Genomic DNA, 17,704 nt, shown 5'->3' with positions numbered 1-17,704 from the left:
TGGAAGGAAGCTGGCTCGCTTATCCAAGTAACTGACTGTAATGAATGCTGGCCCGTTTAGTAGCGCCGACGCCCGTGACACCGTGGGCCCTCGGCGTTGTACCCTCACTGCGGGGGCCGGGGCAAACGGCGTCGCATCAGCCGCAATTAGGCGGCGACCGGAGCACGCTGAGCGGGGTGGCCTGGCGGCGCTTCTTTGAAGGCTCATAAGCAATTTAGGGCGTCATAAGCCGTCCCGCAAACACGTGGGGCTCGCGAACGCCGACGTTCTCCCTCGGGAACGGAACGCGACGACGGGCACGGAGGGCGTATACGCGTTCGCACTGGCAAGCAAAAACCGAAGGGAACCGGGGAAGGAAACACGCATTAGCAACGCGCGGCCTCGTCAAGGCTGTCACTGCGTTCCTTTATCAGCCACGCCGGCCATGCTACGTTGCGTCCTCTCTCTCGGTTCTCAGCATCCCGTCCGCACGCCACATTTTCATCACGCAAATTGCCGCGGTTGATTCCGGCGAGTTCGGGGAAAAATAAAATCTGGTGCTGGCTCGGAAGATGGCGCTGGCGTCCAGCCACTACGTACTCTCCACGGTTTACATTGTGAGACAATACATTCAAGAATGTCAAAAAGGAAATCCAATTTCATACCCGAGTGGGTTGCGAGCCAATCCAAGGGCCTTAAATAAATAAAAAAAGACTACAGTACCATGATTGCGAAAAGAGAATATCTATTGATTTATAACAACCGGTGGCACTGATTCAAGGCCCGGAGATATCTGCCGCGCGGCCCTTGCCGACAAGTGTGAACATTTTTGGAACTTCAGGGAATGACGCCAAGAAACTATAGAAACCGCTACAAGCCACCGGCAAGCTGGCCCTCCGGGCCCCTTTCTGGCAAGCGGGCGTCCGCTTCTTCGACACGCTCGTGCAGAAGGCTCCCTGTCGTGCAGAAGCCACGACAGGAAACGTGGGCCCTTTGCTAATTAGGTGGGAATGGTGGAGAAACAGCAAGCCATAGTATTTGCTGCTGTCACCGAAAAATGACCGCCCAACCTGTTTTTCGTGTTCCGTAGCTTGCCAAATTAGAAGTTCGGGCTGCTCTCCCGCCCATTTTTACACGGGCTGTGCAAGTTCGACCTGGCCCGCTTCGAATTTTCGTTTGAACGGTACTGAACAATTGGGAGCCTGGTTCTGATGTTACAGGTGCGGGCGTTTATTTATTTATTTTTTTTTACTTGTTTATGTTTTATTAGATGGATGTATGCCACTGACCTTGGAAGCAGGCAGCTCTTGCCTTCCTTGTTCTGCTCTGTTATTTCCAAGGTGACGTGGGCTCTGTCTCCAAACTCCGACACCACGGATATGTCCGCCCGGACCTCAGTGTTGAAAAACTCTTTCCCGACCACCTTGACGATTCCCAGCACGATTGGGTGGAGCCCTGCGAGTAGGGAGAGAGAGAGGGGGGTAATGTTTGTCAGAATAAGGCCTTCCTTGAGGCGGTTGTCAATAGAACGTAAAGACAACTTCAAACTAGATAGCCATCTCGCCAGCTGAAAGAGAACTTCTCAGTGAGAGTGGCGAGGAAAAATCCTCACTTACTCACTCGTACGGCTGACAAAATGCCTAAGGTGCATCGCAGCACTGACACGACGATTGCGGCGGTGTCTTAGAGCTTTCATCATTCATCACGTCGTTCATCACGTCGCAAGTGACTTTCAGCCGCCGGCGTACAAAGTGCACCTTTATTTCTCATCGTTTCGCTTCCTCTGACTCTCGTCGCTGCTGTACCACGTAACTAGCCGAAGCTGAAAAGGATGCTTCGCCTGCGTTTGATCGCATGCACCATCCCGTCACTTCGAGCCGTCGTTTTGCTCAACAAGAGCTGGAGCACTGTGTGTCCTTTTCAACCTCCCGCCATGCTGATAGTGCGCCCGAGCCAAGGAAAAAATCCCGGGCCATCTCCACTAACGTGAAACCTGGGAAGGGGTGAAGCATGCAGTTTACAAGTGTATTCTTGGCGCCTTGGCGTTCTTGTGAACGGAGACGAAACCGCTTGAAGGTAGAGGATACAGCTTTGCTGTAAAAGTCTCTTGTCTTTGAAGCACGAAGCTCTCTAGCGCGAGGCGTAAACGAGTGCACCGGTGTTCTTTTAGTACGAGTTACGAAACGCCCCAGAGCGAGGCGTAAACGAGTGGCCCGGTGTTTTAGTACCGTGGCTATATGAAACGATGATTACGACGACGATGTATGGAGACGCCAACAGCACAGAAACGTGTTCTTCACGCCAATACCGCGTCATTTCATAATGACGGCCTGCATTTTAGAGATTTTGGCCCCAGCCCCTCTTTAGGAGCAGTGCATAGGCGGCTACTATAAAAACCTCTTTAGGGAGGGGGGCCATGATACCATTCTTTTTACAGAAAGCACGGCGCCTAACGCCCACCCACAAATACTTGGGAAGCCGCGTATGTAGTACCGCCGCGGTAGTCAAAACTGAGCTTTCGATAAGACCGCACAGTACAACCAAGAGCGAAAAGAGAGACCAGAAACAGCCGGAACGAACAAACTAGCAGGCCCTGATACGGCTCGGCCGTGGCTTCCTTCCGTCCGTGTATTTTGTGCTGTCGTACAAGGCAGTAGTTCCCTTCTGCCGCCCCCGCAAAGATCACGGGCGGCCAGGAGACTCGAGATGAGGGGCTGCTGGAGCTGCTTTGGGCCGAGAAGATTGCCGGAGGAACGTGACGATCAATACGTGCGATCGATGCTCCAGAAAGGTGAAGGAGCGTGACAAAGCGACAAGACAGATGTGTTGGTCTCGGGCTCCTATAAACGACAGGGGTGAAGACGTGGCGCAATATAGAAAGAAATAACGAAACGGGACATTGGAGGAGAGGTCGCGTGCCTTCCTTCCTAATCATACGTCTCGGCGTTATGTCTTCTCTGTTTTTTTCCCTGGGCACTTGGCTAAAGGAGGCATCCATTCGAAACCACTAGGCTTGAGCTGGAATAGTCAGGATCCTTATTCCAGAAGCAGCCATTAGTGCCGCTTCGTGGAGATCAAAGTAGCAGTCAGCTGCACACATCGGTAAGGGGAAGCTCTTTCATCTCGATATGAGCATGATGTATTCTTTGTGGCTGCGCCTTTATGAAGCAATAGGACTGCCGTAATACGTCTTTACGCCATTGCCTCGAGCCAGCTCCCTCATTGTGAGTAGAGGTGCCGGCGGAAGGCGGCCTCGGCGGAGATGAATTCGAAGTTCGTTTTCCTTGTCTCGCCTTTTGTGCGCTTTCTGTCTTGCCCCCCCCCCCCCCCCCTTTCCCCCCCCCCACTCCCCCCCCCCCCCCTTCACTTTTGCTTGTTTGGGAGTCCGGGGCTCACATCAGAAAAAAACTTATATACAAAGGCACATTTTTTAGCATAGATTGATAGCGAGAGCTGGATTACACACATCATTCCCTTTCGCTTGACAAAGAAGCGAAAAAGAATTGAACAAGCTTTCTGTACGGATGGCTACCCTAATTTTGAGCTTAAAAACGTTCCAAGCAGCATCAAACTTGTGTTACCTTGAGCTACGTGCATTGGATGTCGACATTTTCTAGGTCACAGGCCGCAATGCATTCCCTAGGTCGACCTTTTGTCAGGTAAAGCCAGAAAGGTAAAGTGGCGTCGGAAATACGTGATGGACTTGCTTTCTATGGGCCCTGTGTTCGTTTCCATCCAGCCTCAATTTTTCCCATTTTTTTCCCAACTCAATTAGTTTAGTCTTATTCTTTTGGCTCCTCCGGTCATTTCAGGAGCCGTTTCGCTGTTACAAACGCCGGCAAGCGACCGTTCTGCTGAGTGGGCCCTTTCCCGCCATAAAATCTTAAAAGGCACGCCAGCACTCATTATTAGTTGTGGATTCGGTAGCATTGCTGTCCAATTGCACGACGCTGAGGGTCGCCATGCTCAGCGCGCCGCACACTGACTGAAATCAAACTGGCTTAAGCAGAAACACCACCCCGCTTCTCATGTGTCTTAGCTTTTTGTGCTTGCTGTCCGGGGTAACCTAGCAATGACTTCCTTTGGTGCACAGTGCTTAAGCTCTGCAGCGCAAAAACCGTGTTATGGAAGATTTTCATCGAACTTTATTACTCCCTGAACAACCCAGAAAACGCCTGTTAGCGTCCCTCTAACCTTCAAGCTCAGCCAATGTCAAACAAGTAACTCTTGCGGTTTCACGGCGCCAACGGAAGCGCCTCCGACCAAGCCTCGGCTCCGACCGGACCATTGCGCGGTGCCGACGGCGTCCTCATTAGAAGCGTCTAATCGCTCGTTTGTTCTAAGGGGAGGGATGTGAAGAGAGAGAGAGAGAGAGAGAGAGAGAGAGAGAGAGAGAGAGAGAGAGAGAGAGAGAGAGAGAGAGAGAGAGAGAGAGAGAGAACCGCTATTAGAAGACGATGACCACTTGTCACGATGGACGAAAGGAATGTGGAGGGAGGGTAAGAGAAAATAAACAAATGCTGGTCGTTCTCAGTAGGGTCAATAAGTGGGCCAGTTCTTGGAACCAGCAATTAATGGGCCAGTTCGTGGTGATTGCAATAGGGACCGCAATAAAGTCAAGCGTTCGTGCAGGTTAGACCCGTGCTAGACCGCTTTTAATTCAGTAAACTGCTATTTCAAATGCAAGTTCAGCCAAGGCCAAGCCAGTGCTTCGTGCGCTTCCGAAGGGGCAGCGCCTAAACGCTAGACAATTCTGAGGGGAGGGGTGCGAGGAGGAGTACAGCGGAAAAAAGCAAGGGAGTATGCCATCAGAAAATGATACAAGGAGGCGCTGCTGGATCAAAGTTTACTGCGCGTTCGCGCCTACAGCGGGGGCACGCCAAGTATCGTCTGTGTTTTGTCTTGCCGTGCAATTGTGTGCGCGTTCAGTGCGCGCTGTCGCCCAAACACCTAGCTTCCGCTCGACAAACTTGGCTTAACCGCGTTCAACCACAGCAAAACTTATGTCGGCGCTTGCATGCATGTATCGTACCCGAGGCGCAAAATTCTTTCTTATGAATGATTGCCGTCAATGCTCGGGAGAAAAAAAATTTGCCCATACCTTTCACCTAAATTCTGCGCCACCTTTGTGTCTAAGAAGGTTCTCCGGTCATTCGCGTTCCCGGAGTGGAATGGCTCCTAATTTATTCATATTGTTGGAACACCCTCACACATATTTCGGACATTTCCACTAACTTGTAGACTTCGAAAAAGATCAGACATGCTCCCTCGGCTCACATTTTACGACCAATCAATGAAAGCACACTACATTTATCGAGGGGCTATCATAAGCTGCCCCGCATTTTTGCCAAGTCTTTGCCTTCCGGACGACCAAAAAAGCGAAAGAATGCAGGGATATTTCACGTGCCCAAGATGGTAATACTTTCAGTTGATGTAACCTTAGGATACAGGGAAAATACAGCAGCGTGTAAGGGGCTCAGTGACACTATAGGACGTACATTCATTGATTTGGTTTTCTCACTGCAATTGAATGCATTCAGAATCGCGCGGCTCGTATCGCTATAGCTATTTAATCTCGTACACTAAAAGTACCTTCAACTCAACTAAGGCATTGCAATCTTAACAGTTCAGAAAGAAAGTGCCCGCCCTACATTTCTTTCATGAAGGAATATTGTAACCCCGATACTAAACTCAACTTTCACCATTGGCATAATTATATTTTTGCAACATTCAATGTTGTGACACGGAGCCACCGCAGTGTCCGGGTCACTCATCCTGCAAGCGATTTGTCTGCAGTTCGCTACGCTGAACGCACAATCCGCATTATGTAAGGATGGGGCGGATTCACTCTGCATGTAACGTAACGTGCTTGTAACTGGCCTTTTCGGTCGCTGTAATAATGAAGCAGGATCTGCCCACAGGGTCCCGGCGTGACACGGAAGGAGGGCGCACGCATGCCCGGGTACGTGGAGGCCAGATGGTCGTGCAGGTTGTCAAGGTTCGTCAAGAAGTCGGCCATGTTGGAGCCCAGCACGCGCAGGATGTGGTCGTAGCCGTGCTGTTGGCAGAAGTACAGGAAGTGCTCGCCGAACGCCTCCAGGCATGTGTCCAGGTCGAGCCCTGCACACACGCACAAGATGCATGCCCGACTCGTTCCGTACGAGCGGAAGGAAGCCGGAAAACGTCCCAAATATGTTGCGATTGCCAATGTTCAAGCCTAGGTGCTTAGTCATGGTCGCAGCGCCTCAAAAGGCAAACTAAAGTTTTCTTTCGTCTTCCTTTTAGTGTGGCTGCCGGGAGTACTACTCATGTGCAACCGCTTATGCGTAATTTACTTATAAAAACACGTAAAGCGATGTTACACCGCGATAATGATATCATGGACTGCGACGTAGGTAAATGTATTCACATATCTGTGATCTGTGACTCTCACTTTACCTGTGTGCGATGTTTTAAAGAAGAAAATGACCGCTATGATTGAAGTACCTACTGCTCAGGAAATGTAAAGATATAGAGACAACACAATAGAGGAAAACATACAGGACACCACAATAAAGAGGACAACACAAACGCTTTCTTGTTACGGCAGCATGGCTGTTCTTACTCGGCCCTTGTCATTCGCGCTCTCTTTATCAGGCATTTAATAACAACAGCCTTCAGCCCCTATACCTTCAGTGCCTACAGGTTAAGGCATTAATCGGTTGGCGTTGTGTAAAACAACAACGGCAAAAGAACCGCAAGCTGAATCTGTATGAGAAGGAAGGTGAATACCTAGATGCGAACAACCAATCGTGTACTGTAGTGGCACTGCTATACACTTTTTGTTGCATACCCGTCGGCAGCAGTCACTTTGGGTGATGCTTTTTCGCGATTTATTATGCCCGATTTTCAGCAAGCAACAGTATGGTTTTGACTTGTCAGTGACACTCTTCAGGCCTCGCTGAAAGTGACAATGGGCTGTTAGTCAAACTGAACCGTGTTCGAGGATGTTTCCATTCTCCAGCCTCTGTGTGGACTTTCCTAAGAGCTTTGCCGCCCCTTCCTGCGGGGTGTCGAGCCCGTAAAAAAAGAGAAAGGGCCCCAAAAAAGAAAAGGGTCGAGCTGTAGTTTTGTTTATAAGGTATTATTTCCTCAAGTGCATTATTATTTGCCATATCTCACTGATCCCTCACTGATTTTCTTCTGTTCTCGCTCAATATGCCAATTTAAACGAAGTCCAATACAGAGGCCACGAACGATTTAGGGCAGTTGCTAATCGCTTTTTATGAAACGATAACAGAAATGGGCCCTTAGTCACGGTGCGAGGCACAACGTTGGGTTGCGATTAAGCCACAAGTCTCAATCTAACCTGCTTCGCCTGTGATGGAGCGCTAACGGATAACACATCGGACATGAGTCACCGAATAAACAATGACGCCGTCCCTTAAACACTCAGGTGCCGATAAACAGGTTGTTCACATTAATATGAAATTTCTATCGTAGAGGTTCGTATGAAACTTTTTTTTCCTAGGTGTATGACTTGGAGCTTGAAAATTACGTTTGTAAGAACAAAAAAAAATGTAGACATCTTCCGGAGCCTGCGAAGTGGGTCTTCTGGAGCCTATCATGACCGAGTAAGAACCCGACATCGCCGTTGTTTCTGAGAGTGGCACATTCTGGGCCGCGGAGAGGTACTGGATTTTTATGCAAGCAATGCCCGCAACAAAAGGGCACTTCTTGGGCAACGTACGAGGGAAAGTACTCAGTATAATATACTAGAGTTTCCCTTAAACTATTCGCTCTGCCTGCCAAACTCATTGTTCCCAAGAACGAAAATTAGCTTTTCCTTCTCTCTTCCCTAACTGCTAAAAAACTTCTGCGTAAGTTCAATGTTCTGCTCGGTAGGAACCCCTTTACGTTAAATTTCTCACGTCGGCTGCATGGCGCACTTCTTAATAAACCTGTCCAAGGTGCAATATGCAGACACCCTCTGGTGCGGTAAACCCATTTTGATTCTCTAGGAACCGTACAACCGTTATGTACTTTGAGAACATTTTTTCTGCAATCATTTACCTATCTTTCGACGAGGAATTCCTTTGCAAGGCTACCATGGACAATATAATCCCGCTAAAAGCGATCTAGAGCCTGTTTCATCTTGTTCTGATTCTTTATTGTAAGTGATTTTCGGCCGCGAGTGCCTGGTTTGCATGCGCCTCACTCACTGACAAGATTAAGCACCGAAGGATCTTGTAATGTGAGGTTTTCTCCCTGAGGAAATGAACAGTAGCATGAACGAGAAAAGAAAGCATGCGCGCGGTGGGCTACTTTAATGAATCTACGGGGCTAGGCTTGGGAAGCGAGCGTTCATACGACGTGTGCAGTGGTTGAGTGTATGGTTCACTTTTGCGCGCTAGGTAGCTAACTAATAAGATTCGGCTAAAGAAACCAATAGCCGGAGATCTGCATTCTTTGACGACTCCGCCTTTGGGGTTGTGTGGGGCCGTAAGCACACGAGCGGTTTTGTCACCTTGGACGTAGATGACGGAGAGCGGCAGTGGCCCAGGAGTTTCTCCTCGGAGAACGGCCGCCGAGAGTCTAGATTTCATAGAGTTGAAGAGAGCTGCCTTAAATCTGAAGAAAAACATGCGCGCTCACCTACATCATGCCATATGGTCTCCGGCGTATGACATACTTCACACGCCTCACAGGCTACCGTTCCGAATAAACAGGAGTACGCATTTATGAATACGACTGTAAAGGTATCTACATTTGAGCGAGTTGGTACTGGTTATGTATCTTGGACTTCAGCGTAATAGACAAAGACAGGAGGTAAAGAAGACGTAAGGACGACACAGTTGTGAGTGCAGCGTCGTCCTGTCGTCTTACCTCCTCTCGTTGTCTATTACGCTGAAGTTCAAGATGTATGAATTCTATCTCCCAGCCAGAGACGACAAAGAACGGTTGGATTGGACCGTGTGAGGCCGAGTGGAAGATGACGCTGTAGATGCGGGTCAATAAATACATCCTCAGCTGAATTCTTGGGTAATTCATTTGGATAGTGTGATCTCCAGGGCAAGTTTACGGAGTCTTATCTGCGTCCGTCCTAGATAATGGAATAAATGTAGTCTCCGTGTTTTGGTGCTATGCGTCTTCCTCGGCGGCTTTTCGACCTCAAGAGAAACTGTAACAAGAAAAAAGCGTTAAAACAGACGAGGATGAACCGAGTACGACACACATGGTGTGCCTCGTGTGCGACGCACTCGCCTTGATCTCTGCTGTGGTAGCGCCATGCTGTCGTTACGAAGTATTGCCAATAAGACAAAATAAACACCTTCGTTAGTCGAATGCGGAAGGAAGGAAAGTGAGAGAGGTGGGGAGTGAGGGAGGGAGGAATTTTAGCCAGCTAGCCTGCGGCTTAGTTTGGGATTAGGTCACGTTGTTAGGATCTATTAGCTATCTTCCAGTGTTCGCAACAAGGTCACACATTAAATATGCATTGAATCCTCTCCGAAGGCTTGGCTGTGAAAATTACGTATAGTTATCGTGTTTCACGTATTTACAAATATTATTCATTTTGCATAACTTGCATTTGATCAGGTCACGTCTTCAAGGGCTGTTTCGGCAGGTGTTACCGTTAAAGAACTCACCGAGGACTTCACAGGCTGCAGCCACCAGCTTCAGCGTCATGTCGTCCGTGTACACCTTGTGCATGAGGAAAGACGCCCCGTGCATGGTGATGCCGGACTTCTCTCTGCAAACAACAACAACAAGAAAGATTAACCGCTGGAGGACGGCTGTTCCGCAGCTAGATGCATCCGCAGACGTGGTGGCTTCCGATGAATTACTGACGCTAAATGCATCAGAAGCGTGTGTTGGTGCTTGTCGTACACAGGTCGTGGGATGCCGTCTAGTAGAACGTGTTACAATGGGTAGCGGATTGGTTGGAGTCAAGACACGTATGCGAGGGAGCGGAAACAACGCCATGGGCCACAACTCCAGTTCCTACGAGATTCTAAAACTGCTACCACAGGCAGCCGACCGATATATTTCGACAGTATGGGCGTGACGTCCCTGCACCGTCTCTGGCTACCGGTGCCAGCATTTTAGCGCACCTAACCCGCCAACGGGATTAGGCCTCACTGGTTGGTTTTTTGTTTAGAAATATCGGTTGCATCCTGCGCAGTCCTTCCCACGGACTTTCAGATGAGCCTCGGTTGTAAGAAAGCAGAACCAAACTTACCATCACTTCCTAAAGAAAGTTGAGAGAAGTGCAAAAGCTTCATATCATCAAAACTGCATCAAACGTGCGTCAAAACCTTCGCTAAAAGTACATCCAACCTGCGCTGAAAGGGCTTCCAATCGACCATCGATCCTTCAACGACCGAAATCGCAAACGTAGAACGAATCCGTAGGACAATTTTTTGCGCACTAAGTAAATGCATCTACAAAGTATTTAAATGTACACCGATACGTGAATTGAGACAAAGATATACTATTGTATTCCTGCATGATCGATGCGTGTATTGTCTTATCTAGAACCATTTCTTTTTGGCGATTTTCAAGTAACCGTTTTGACGCAATGGAATCCTGGTTTCACGCACGCGCCGTGTGTACAGAGATCTTATCAGAGCTTTTCGGTCGGCCAACCGGTCTACGGGTAAATGCATTATTCTTTTGACGGGACGCCATCGGTCCCACTATGAAACCTTTTGCTTTAAAAAAAAAAAAACGTCTTACACGTCGTATATCTCCTACTAACAGTCTTCCTTCTGATTCAGGAAGCCACCCGCTAAAAACTAATTCGTGCGCGTCGTACTACACGCTGTCGTTATGCGGGCAAGTATGTACCTGCAAATTTCAGCAATCTCTTGACGGAAACTGTGGGCCGATCGCAGATAAACTACTCACAAAAGAAGTAAGGCGATTGTCGTGACATGCACAGAAAATCCGGCCATTTTCTTTGTCGTAGAATTGTACACGTGCCTAGCTCGAAGCGAGAACCTTACCGTGCATGCGCACGCACGAACGTACGTCCAGACGCATAGTTACCGTTAACGAAACCCTTACTAATGGGACAAGCAGAATGATGCGGGGCATCTCGATTCTGATCCTCGCAAGAAGGGGTCACGGGTCTGTCATGTTCTGCCGAGATAGCGCACGCACTACGCTCGGTCCAAATGCCCACCCGGCCAGCAGCATGTTTATTTCAATATTTGTAAAAGCGCCATCTCGTGGTGCTACAGCATATTGCACAGGCCGACGGCAACAACATAACAAGGTCACCTGGACTTAGTGAGGAACGGTCCGTTTTTCCTGTTGGTGAACAGCAGCGCACGGCATGTCCTTCCCGAAAGTAGGTATTGTGATTCTAGTCCGTATACGAGGAACAGCGGCATGTCTTCTTCTGCCAACGCCAGTGAGGAGGTGATGGTTGATGTATGGATGGTTGGTGGATGGTGATGGGTGGTTGAGGTGATGTGGGCAAGTGTTTACGAGTGTAAAAATGCATCGCATCACGTGTGGTCAGGTATGACGTTCCTAGCTATTCTTACTAGAGAAGAATTACCTTACCACAATGCCATCCGCCCTTTTAGGTTACCATAAATACATTACAGCCGAATACACTCCTCCGCAATCGTTGTTACGTTTTACCCTTTATTACCTGTAGATCCACTTCCTTACATATTATTCGTACCTGCGACTATTGTGTACACATATGCTCAACGTACACCGTGACAAATGGGTTAGCGTAGGGTATCCCAGGACGGTAGCGAGCAGAGTGACACTTACAACAGCATCTTCCATGTGTCCGCTCCAAACTTCTTCGTCACGAGATCCTCCAGGGCGCAGTGAATGAAGCCGTACTGTAAAAAACCAGAACATCATTTCGCGTTACTGTTTTACGTGCTTAGCCACAGAAAGCAGAGGGCTACAGAGTGAAACAGCGACTTCTGTCTATGATTTATGCGCGCTATGGTAACTTCCCAACAGGGGCTGCAGCAAATCTGGCCTCCAACTTGCCACGCCTAAACACGAAATATGTATCCTTACCACCCTGGATTATAAAATATCGCTGCAAATCAGGATTTTAACAGAGCGGTTAATGTAAGGATTAGTAAGTGTCTAATCATTTTGTACTCCTAGGTTCTAGAGCACCTTTGTACCAAATTTGAACCTCGCAGTACCAAATTACATTTATAAACGCTTTCTTTTTTCCGCGGGGGTGGCCGCGCGCAGTGAGTAACGCACAAGCAAAACAAAGCTAGCTAACTTCCGCGACAACGTGACTCTTGAAAGGCCATACGCGACTCTTGAAAGGCCATGCTTGCGTACCAATAGTTTGAGATGGTGAATCAGCACGCTAGGCGCAATTTTTTTGTAAAGTTAAAGCCACAAGCTGAAATGTAAACAAACAGTCACCGTAAGTTCGAGAAGTATGCGTTCATGGCGGACACGCTTAGACGGAGCTGCGCGAGCTGAGCTTGAAAATAGCCAGCTGAGCGCCAGCTGAGAAGTTTAGCTTCTTTTGGTCAACTTCTCTTTGGCCAGCTGAGATTCAAACTAGCCAGCTTTTGTAGCTAACCACTGTAGCATGGCAGTGGCTTACCTTTCTAACGGCCAGACGTCAGTGAATCTCATCAGTAAGCCAGCGTATCAGCTTACTCCTTCAGAAACGCGCGTATAAAAAGCCAAACAGACAAACGCTGGCTCAGTATCGTACAGGCGTGCGCGGCAACGTCGTCGGCGGGAAACTTCTCTCGCTCTCTCGCTATTTTTCATCTGGCTCTCTGCATCCAACCCATGCAGGTATGCAGTGCTGCCTGCTCCGGAAGTAACCATCATCCCGGATACCTACGAGGCTACACTAGAAAGGTTCAGCCATGTTAGGAAAGCTCTTAGGGACACAAACATCACTCCCCCACCAGAGAAGGATCTGGCCACCATGGTGTAGTAGTTGGCCACCAATTCCAATGACTAACCAACTCAACTCTCGGCCCTCAGTCCCCAGAAGCTGTAAAGCACCTGTCCAGGGCGGCGGTCAGAACAGCGATACAGCGGAGGCTGCTAAGAATCTCTGGGTCCGGACAGACCGCCATTGGAACTTGACCTTGGCGCGTTGAACGCACGCACTCTGCTTAGCGAGGGAAGCTTAGCTACTAGAGGAGCTCTCTGACATTAAGTGGGGTATTATAGGTCGGTTTTATATTAAGCGAAGTCAGAAGGACCGGAGAAGGCTTCATATGGAGCTCACTAGCGAGAATATACTGTGCTATAGTGGACCCCAAGAGAAGAAAGAACATAGGGTGGGACTTTTAATCCACTCAGAAATGGCAGGAAACATGGAGGAGTTTATCAGCATTAGCGAGAGGGCCGCGGCTGTTGTCATCAATACAAACAAACGACTACGCGCCAACAATAACCTATGCTGATGAAGCCGTAGATAGCTTTTACGAAGACGTCGAATCAGCAATGAAGGCAACAACGCAGTTCACGATTGCGATGGGAGACGCAAAGGTCGGTAAGAAGCAAATGGGAGAAAGGTCAGGGGGAAAATCCGGAATATACAATCGCAACAGTCGAGGAGATACACAGGTGGGATTTTCAGAGAGAAATAACCTGATGTTAATCAACACATTCTTCTACACAGGAAATAATATGAAATGTACATGGAAAAGTACCCATGGTACAATCAAAAACGAAATTGACTTCATTCTAAGTGACAACACGGGTATCATGCAAGACGTAAGATTCGGTACTAGAGTGTAAAGACGGGCTAGTTGCTTCATAATCACAAAAAAAAAAAAAAAAAAAACAGCGGACAGAAACTGAACGGAAGACAAGACAGAGACAAACAAGGGCTATGTGTTTGCCTCGTTCTTGTCTGCCGTTCAGTTTCTGTGCGCTGTTTTTTGTTTTGCCATGGTAACGTTCGTAGTAGCGATAACAGAATGGTTATATGCAAGCTAAGGCTGAATCTCCAAAAAGAATGAACGAAATTCGTGAAAACTAAGAAACCCCGCATGGAATCAGTCAGAGCCAGATCTCAGGAGTTAAAAATAACTCTTCAGAACAAATTATCGCTTTTGAGCGAGTAGAACAAGGTCAGTGTAGACAGGCTAAAGGGCAACCTAACATCGGCATTCAATGAACCAGCAGCAGCTGTGGGAGGAGCAACATGTATAGAACAAACTGGAGATCTAACTTAGAAAACGAAGAAACTAATTGCCAAACGTAGGAACATGAAATTATCAAGTACGGCGGATCGGATTGAATAAGCCGAGCAGTCAAAACTGATCAACACAAATAAAATAAAAGACTTTCGTCCGTATAACTAGGCAGTGATCGAGGAAACGCTGCAAAAAAGGAAGCTTGAAAGCAACCAATAGAAAGCTGTATATATTCAAAGACCGAATTTACGTACTCGGAGAACAGGGAAAGATTACGCACTACTCAGGCGAGGTAATAAAGATAGCAGAACGACTCCACACCAGGCTGTAGGCCAGTGACATTATACCAGGGGAAAGTACTGAGAGTACCAGCTCAACCTTCGATGTGCCACTAGTAACTAAAGAGGAAGCTGGAAGGGCTCTCAAAGGCATGGAAATAAGAAAAGCTGCGAGTGACGACGGCGTAACCGAAGATCTTTTGAAAAAGGGACGAGATATTGTACTCGAGAAGCTTGCTGTGCTATTTTCGGAATTCTCGAAGGCTCAAAAAATGCCTATAGCCTAGAAAAGCGCCAATGTTATTCTGATTCATAAGGGAGATCCCAAGGACCTCAAGAATTGCAGACCCATCAGCCTACTCTGAATTGTTTGCAAGCTCTTTACCAACTTTATAGTTGGCCATACAGGTGCAAGACTGGATTCCCATCAACCCAGCGTGAAGGCTGGATTTGGGAAAGGGTACTCAACCTTGAATCACATCCATGTCGTCAGTTAAGCGATATTAAAATCCGCAGTGCACACTAACCCCATTTACATGGCATTGATATATTACGAGAAAGCGTTTGATTCCGTTCTCACCACAGCCGTTTTGGAAGCGTAAAACAACAAGGAATAGAGGAAACCTACATAAGTCTTCTAGAAGATATATATATAAATACTGCAAGGGCAGGATAACCCTCCACAAGCAAAGCGATAAATTTCCGATCCGAAAGGGAGTAAGACGGGGAGATACCACCTCTCCAAAACTATTCACGGCATGTCTGGAGTGGGTATTTATAAAGCTTGACGGGGAAACATAAGATTAAGAATAAATGGGAAAGAGTTGAGCCATTTGATGTCTGTGACCGACTATAGTTTTGCTTAACTAGACTGCAGAACAAATGCAAACAATGCTTGAGGAACTAAAATCAGAAAGCATGGCCGTGGGACTAAAAATAAATATGAATAAATCGAAACTAATGAGGAATACGTATACCACGACCGTCCTCTTCAGCGTAGGAAAACAAAACGCAAGATGAAGTAAAAAAATACAACTACCTAGGACAGACAGATGGTTAGGGCTGACCCCAACCACGAGAGAGAAATCCGGCGCAGAAAATTTATGGGTTGGGGAGCACTGGGAAAGCACTGCCAAATAACGAAAAGTAAGGTACCGCTGTCACTCTAAAGAACAATCTACAACCAGTGCATACTGCCGGTGATGACGTACGGAGCTGAAACTTGGCGCCTCACTGAAAAAATAGAAAGCAAACTTAGGTCGGCTCAACGGACCATGGAATGAATAATTTTAAACGTAACCCAGGATACGAGCTACCTGGATCAGATAAAAAAACTGGAGTAGAAGATGTCATAGTTAAAAAAAAAAAAGAAATGGACTTGGGCTGGCTGTGTAGTGAGACGAACCGACGACCGGTGGACAATTATGGTCATAGAGTGGATACCTAGAGATGGGGGGATACCTAGAAATCGCCGATTCTGCTATACTTCTGCCCTTATATTTTTGTCTGTATGCAAACGCATTTTGTTTTGGTCTGAGCAATATTTTGGAATTTTGTCAATATTATTTTCGTCATGTTAGAAGTAGTTGGAGTCCTCTTTTATGTATACTCTTGTACGCATATATATATATATATATATATATATATATATATATATATATATATATATATATATATATATATACACGTACGAAACGCTATTGTCAGATGAAGTCTTAGGTGACCAGCCACACGACGAGTGGTGCTTTATTAGTTGATTGAGGAATCCTATAAACGTAGGACTACGGTGGGTTGCTCCTTTTGGGGTTGTTCTTACGACCTAAACAACAATATGGTGGGAAAAACATGTCTCTCCTACCCGACACTTATTTTAATGCGGATCCTTCTGTAGCTGCTACTATCGCGATATGCCGTCTGGCCCGGTACTACCCGGGCCGTGGGTGCATGCTCGGATTGGCAGTGAGCACTTGCCCCTACCCGCATCCGGGCTACGAGGCGACCACTCACAACAGTTTTCGGGGGGCTCGCTCAAATCGTAGTGACACCAATGATTGCGTTGTAAATCGTTGATAAACATCGTTAGGCCTGATGCTAGCGATCGACCTTGAAGAATATAGCAACATCGACAGCATGCTAGAACAAAGTGGTAACTACTCAAAATTTGTGCACAGTTTGCAAGGTTTGCAATGTGTCATAGGAAGGACGGTGCCATTGACAATTTCATGGCGACTGGAGACAATGCCAATGGTATGTGTAAACAAACTTTTCTCAACATAAAGAGAGTTGCATTGTGGCTATCGTACACGGTGTTCTCGCGCATCGTAGACTACCAGCATACTGGCATCTGCAGGAGTTTTTAAAAATAATTTGCGAAACCTTATTACGAATGCTGTCTGAATGTCGGTTAAAAGTACGGGGAAGAGCCTATAGCGCGTTCAACTGCGACAATATTGTGAGGCAAATGTTGTGTGGACTATTCCGCTATTTATTTAAATGGGAACAAGAAGTGTTAAAACACTTTTTCGCTATTCTTGACGCCGAGTAGCTAACGACTATTTGCGAAATTGTAAACTATGTTTCGGTTGAGCCTCATCCGTTACACTTTTCAAAATGCTGGATAACACTTTGTGTATAACACTTTTCCGAACGAGGCGAAAAGCAAAAACATCCGTGTGTTCAAGGTTTCAGCGCACGTTAAAGATCCCCAGGTGGTCAAAATTAATCCGGAGTCCTCCACTACAGCGCGCCTCATCGCATATGTAGCGTCGGCGCGTTAAACCCTACAATCAATCAACTATGCAACAATAAACCCTATATAACACACCTACATCATTTCTTTCCTTCGGCAGAAAAAAAATACACATTATTATACTGCAACTTTGGGAAATGCAGAAACGGTATAGGGAATGCGGTTTGAGAATCATGCGGTTTGAGAATCATTTTATTATCTCCCGTTTTTTCAACTACTTCAGCAGCAGAGGATGGATTTGGCTTTAATCGTAGTAGACTTGCCTGCCTTACCATGCGTCACTCCCTGTTTGAAGGCTTTCGATACAACACACAATTAAATCCGACGAAGATCCTCTACACGCATTCTTGGCGAACAGTACGAGGAACTAGCGGCCACAGATGGAGATCTCAAGGCTGGCGGGCCAGAACTTTGTAGTGAGAATAAGTCGCTATTTCTCGGAGATACGTTAATCTAGATACCTTAGTGCGCCATTTGTTGTTCTCAATATGTGGAAAAACGGGGGATCACTGTATGATTTGTCCACAAATCTGAACAAATGATTCTTTTGA

At 47.2% G+C, this 17,704-nt stretch overlaps 1 protein-coding gene across 1 annotated transcript in view; it reads right to left on the bottom strand.

The window, feature by feature from the left end:
• The window catches only part of LOC144173957 (guanylate cyclase soluble subunit beta-1-like), a 156,642-nt gene that overhangs the window by 59,869 nt on the left and 79,069 nt on the right, over nt 1-17,704 (bottom strand). Inside the window, exons 2-5 of the mRNA XM_077702332.1 lie at nt 11,749-11,822; nt 9,606-9,709; nt 5,860-6,099; nt 1,269-1,434 (exon numbers count right to left, since the gene is read on the bottom strand). Coding sequence (XP_077558458.1) covers nt 1,269-1,434; nt 5,860-6,099; nt 9,606-9,709; nt 11,749-11,822 — 584 coding nt within the window. The remainder of the gene's footprint in view (nt 1-1,268; nt 1,435-5,859; nt 6,100-9,605; nt 9,710-11,748; nt 11,823-17,704) is intronic.

Source organism: Haemaphysalis longicornis, unplaced genomic scaffold (assembly GCF_048455015.1).
Source record: "Haemaphysalis longicornis isolate Haplotype H1 unplaced genomic scaffold, Haemaphysalis longicornis Haplotype H1 scaffold_3, whole genome shotgun sequence".
NCBI lineage: Eukaryota > Metazoa > Arthropoda > Arachnida > Ixodida > Ixodidae > Haemaphysalis > Haemaphysalis longicornis.
Note: the sequence above shows the minus strand (reverse complement) of the source record. Positions and strands in the feature narration are given on the sequence as shown.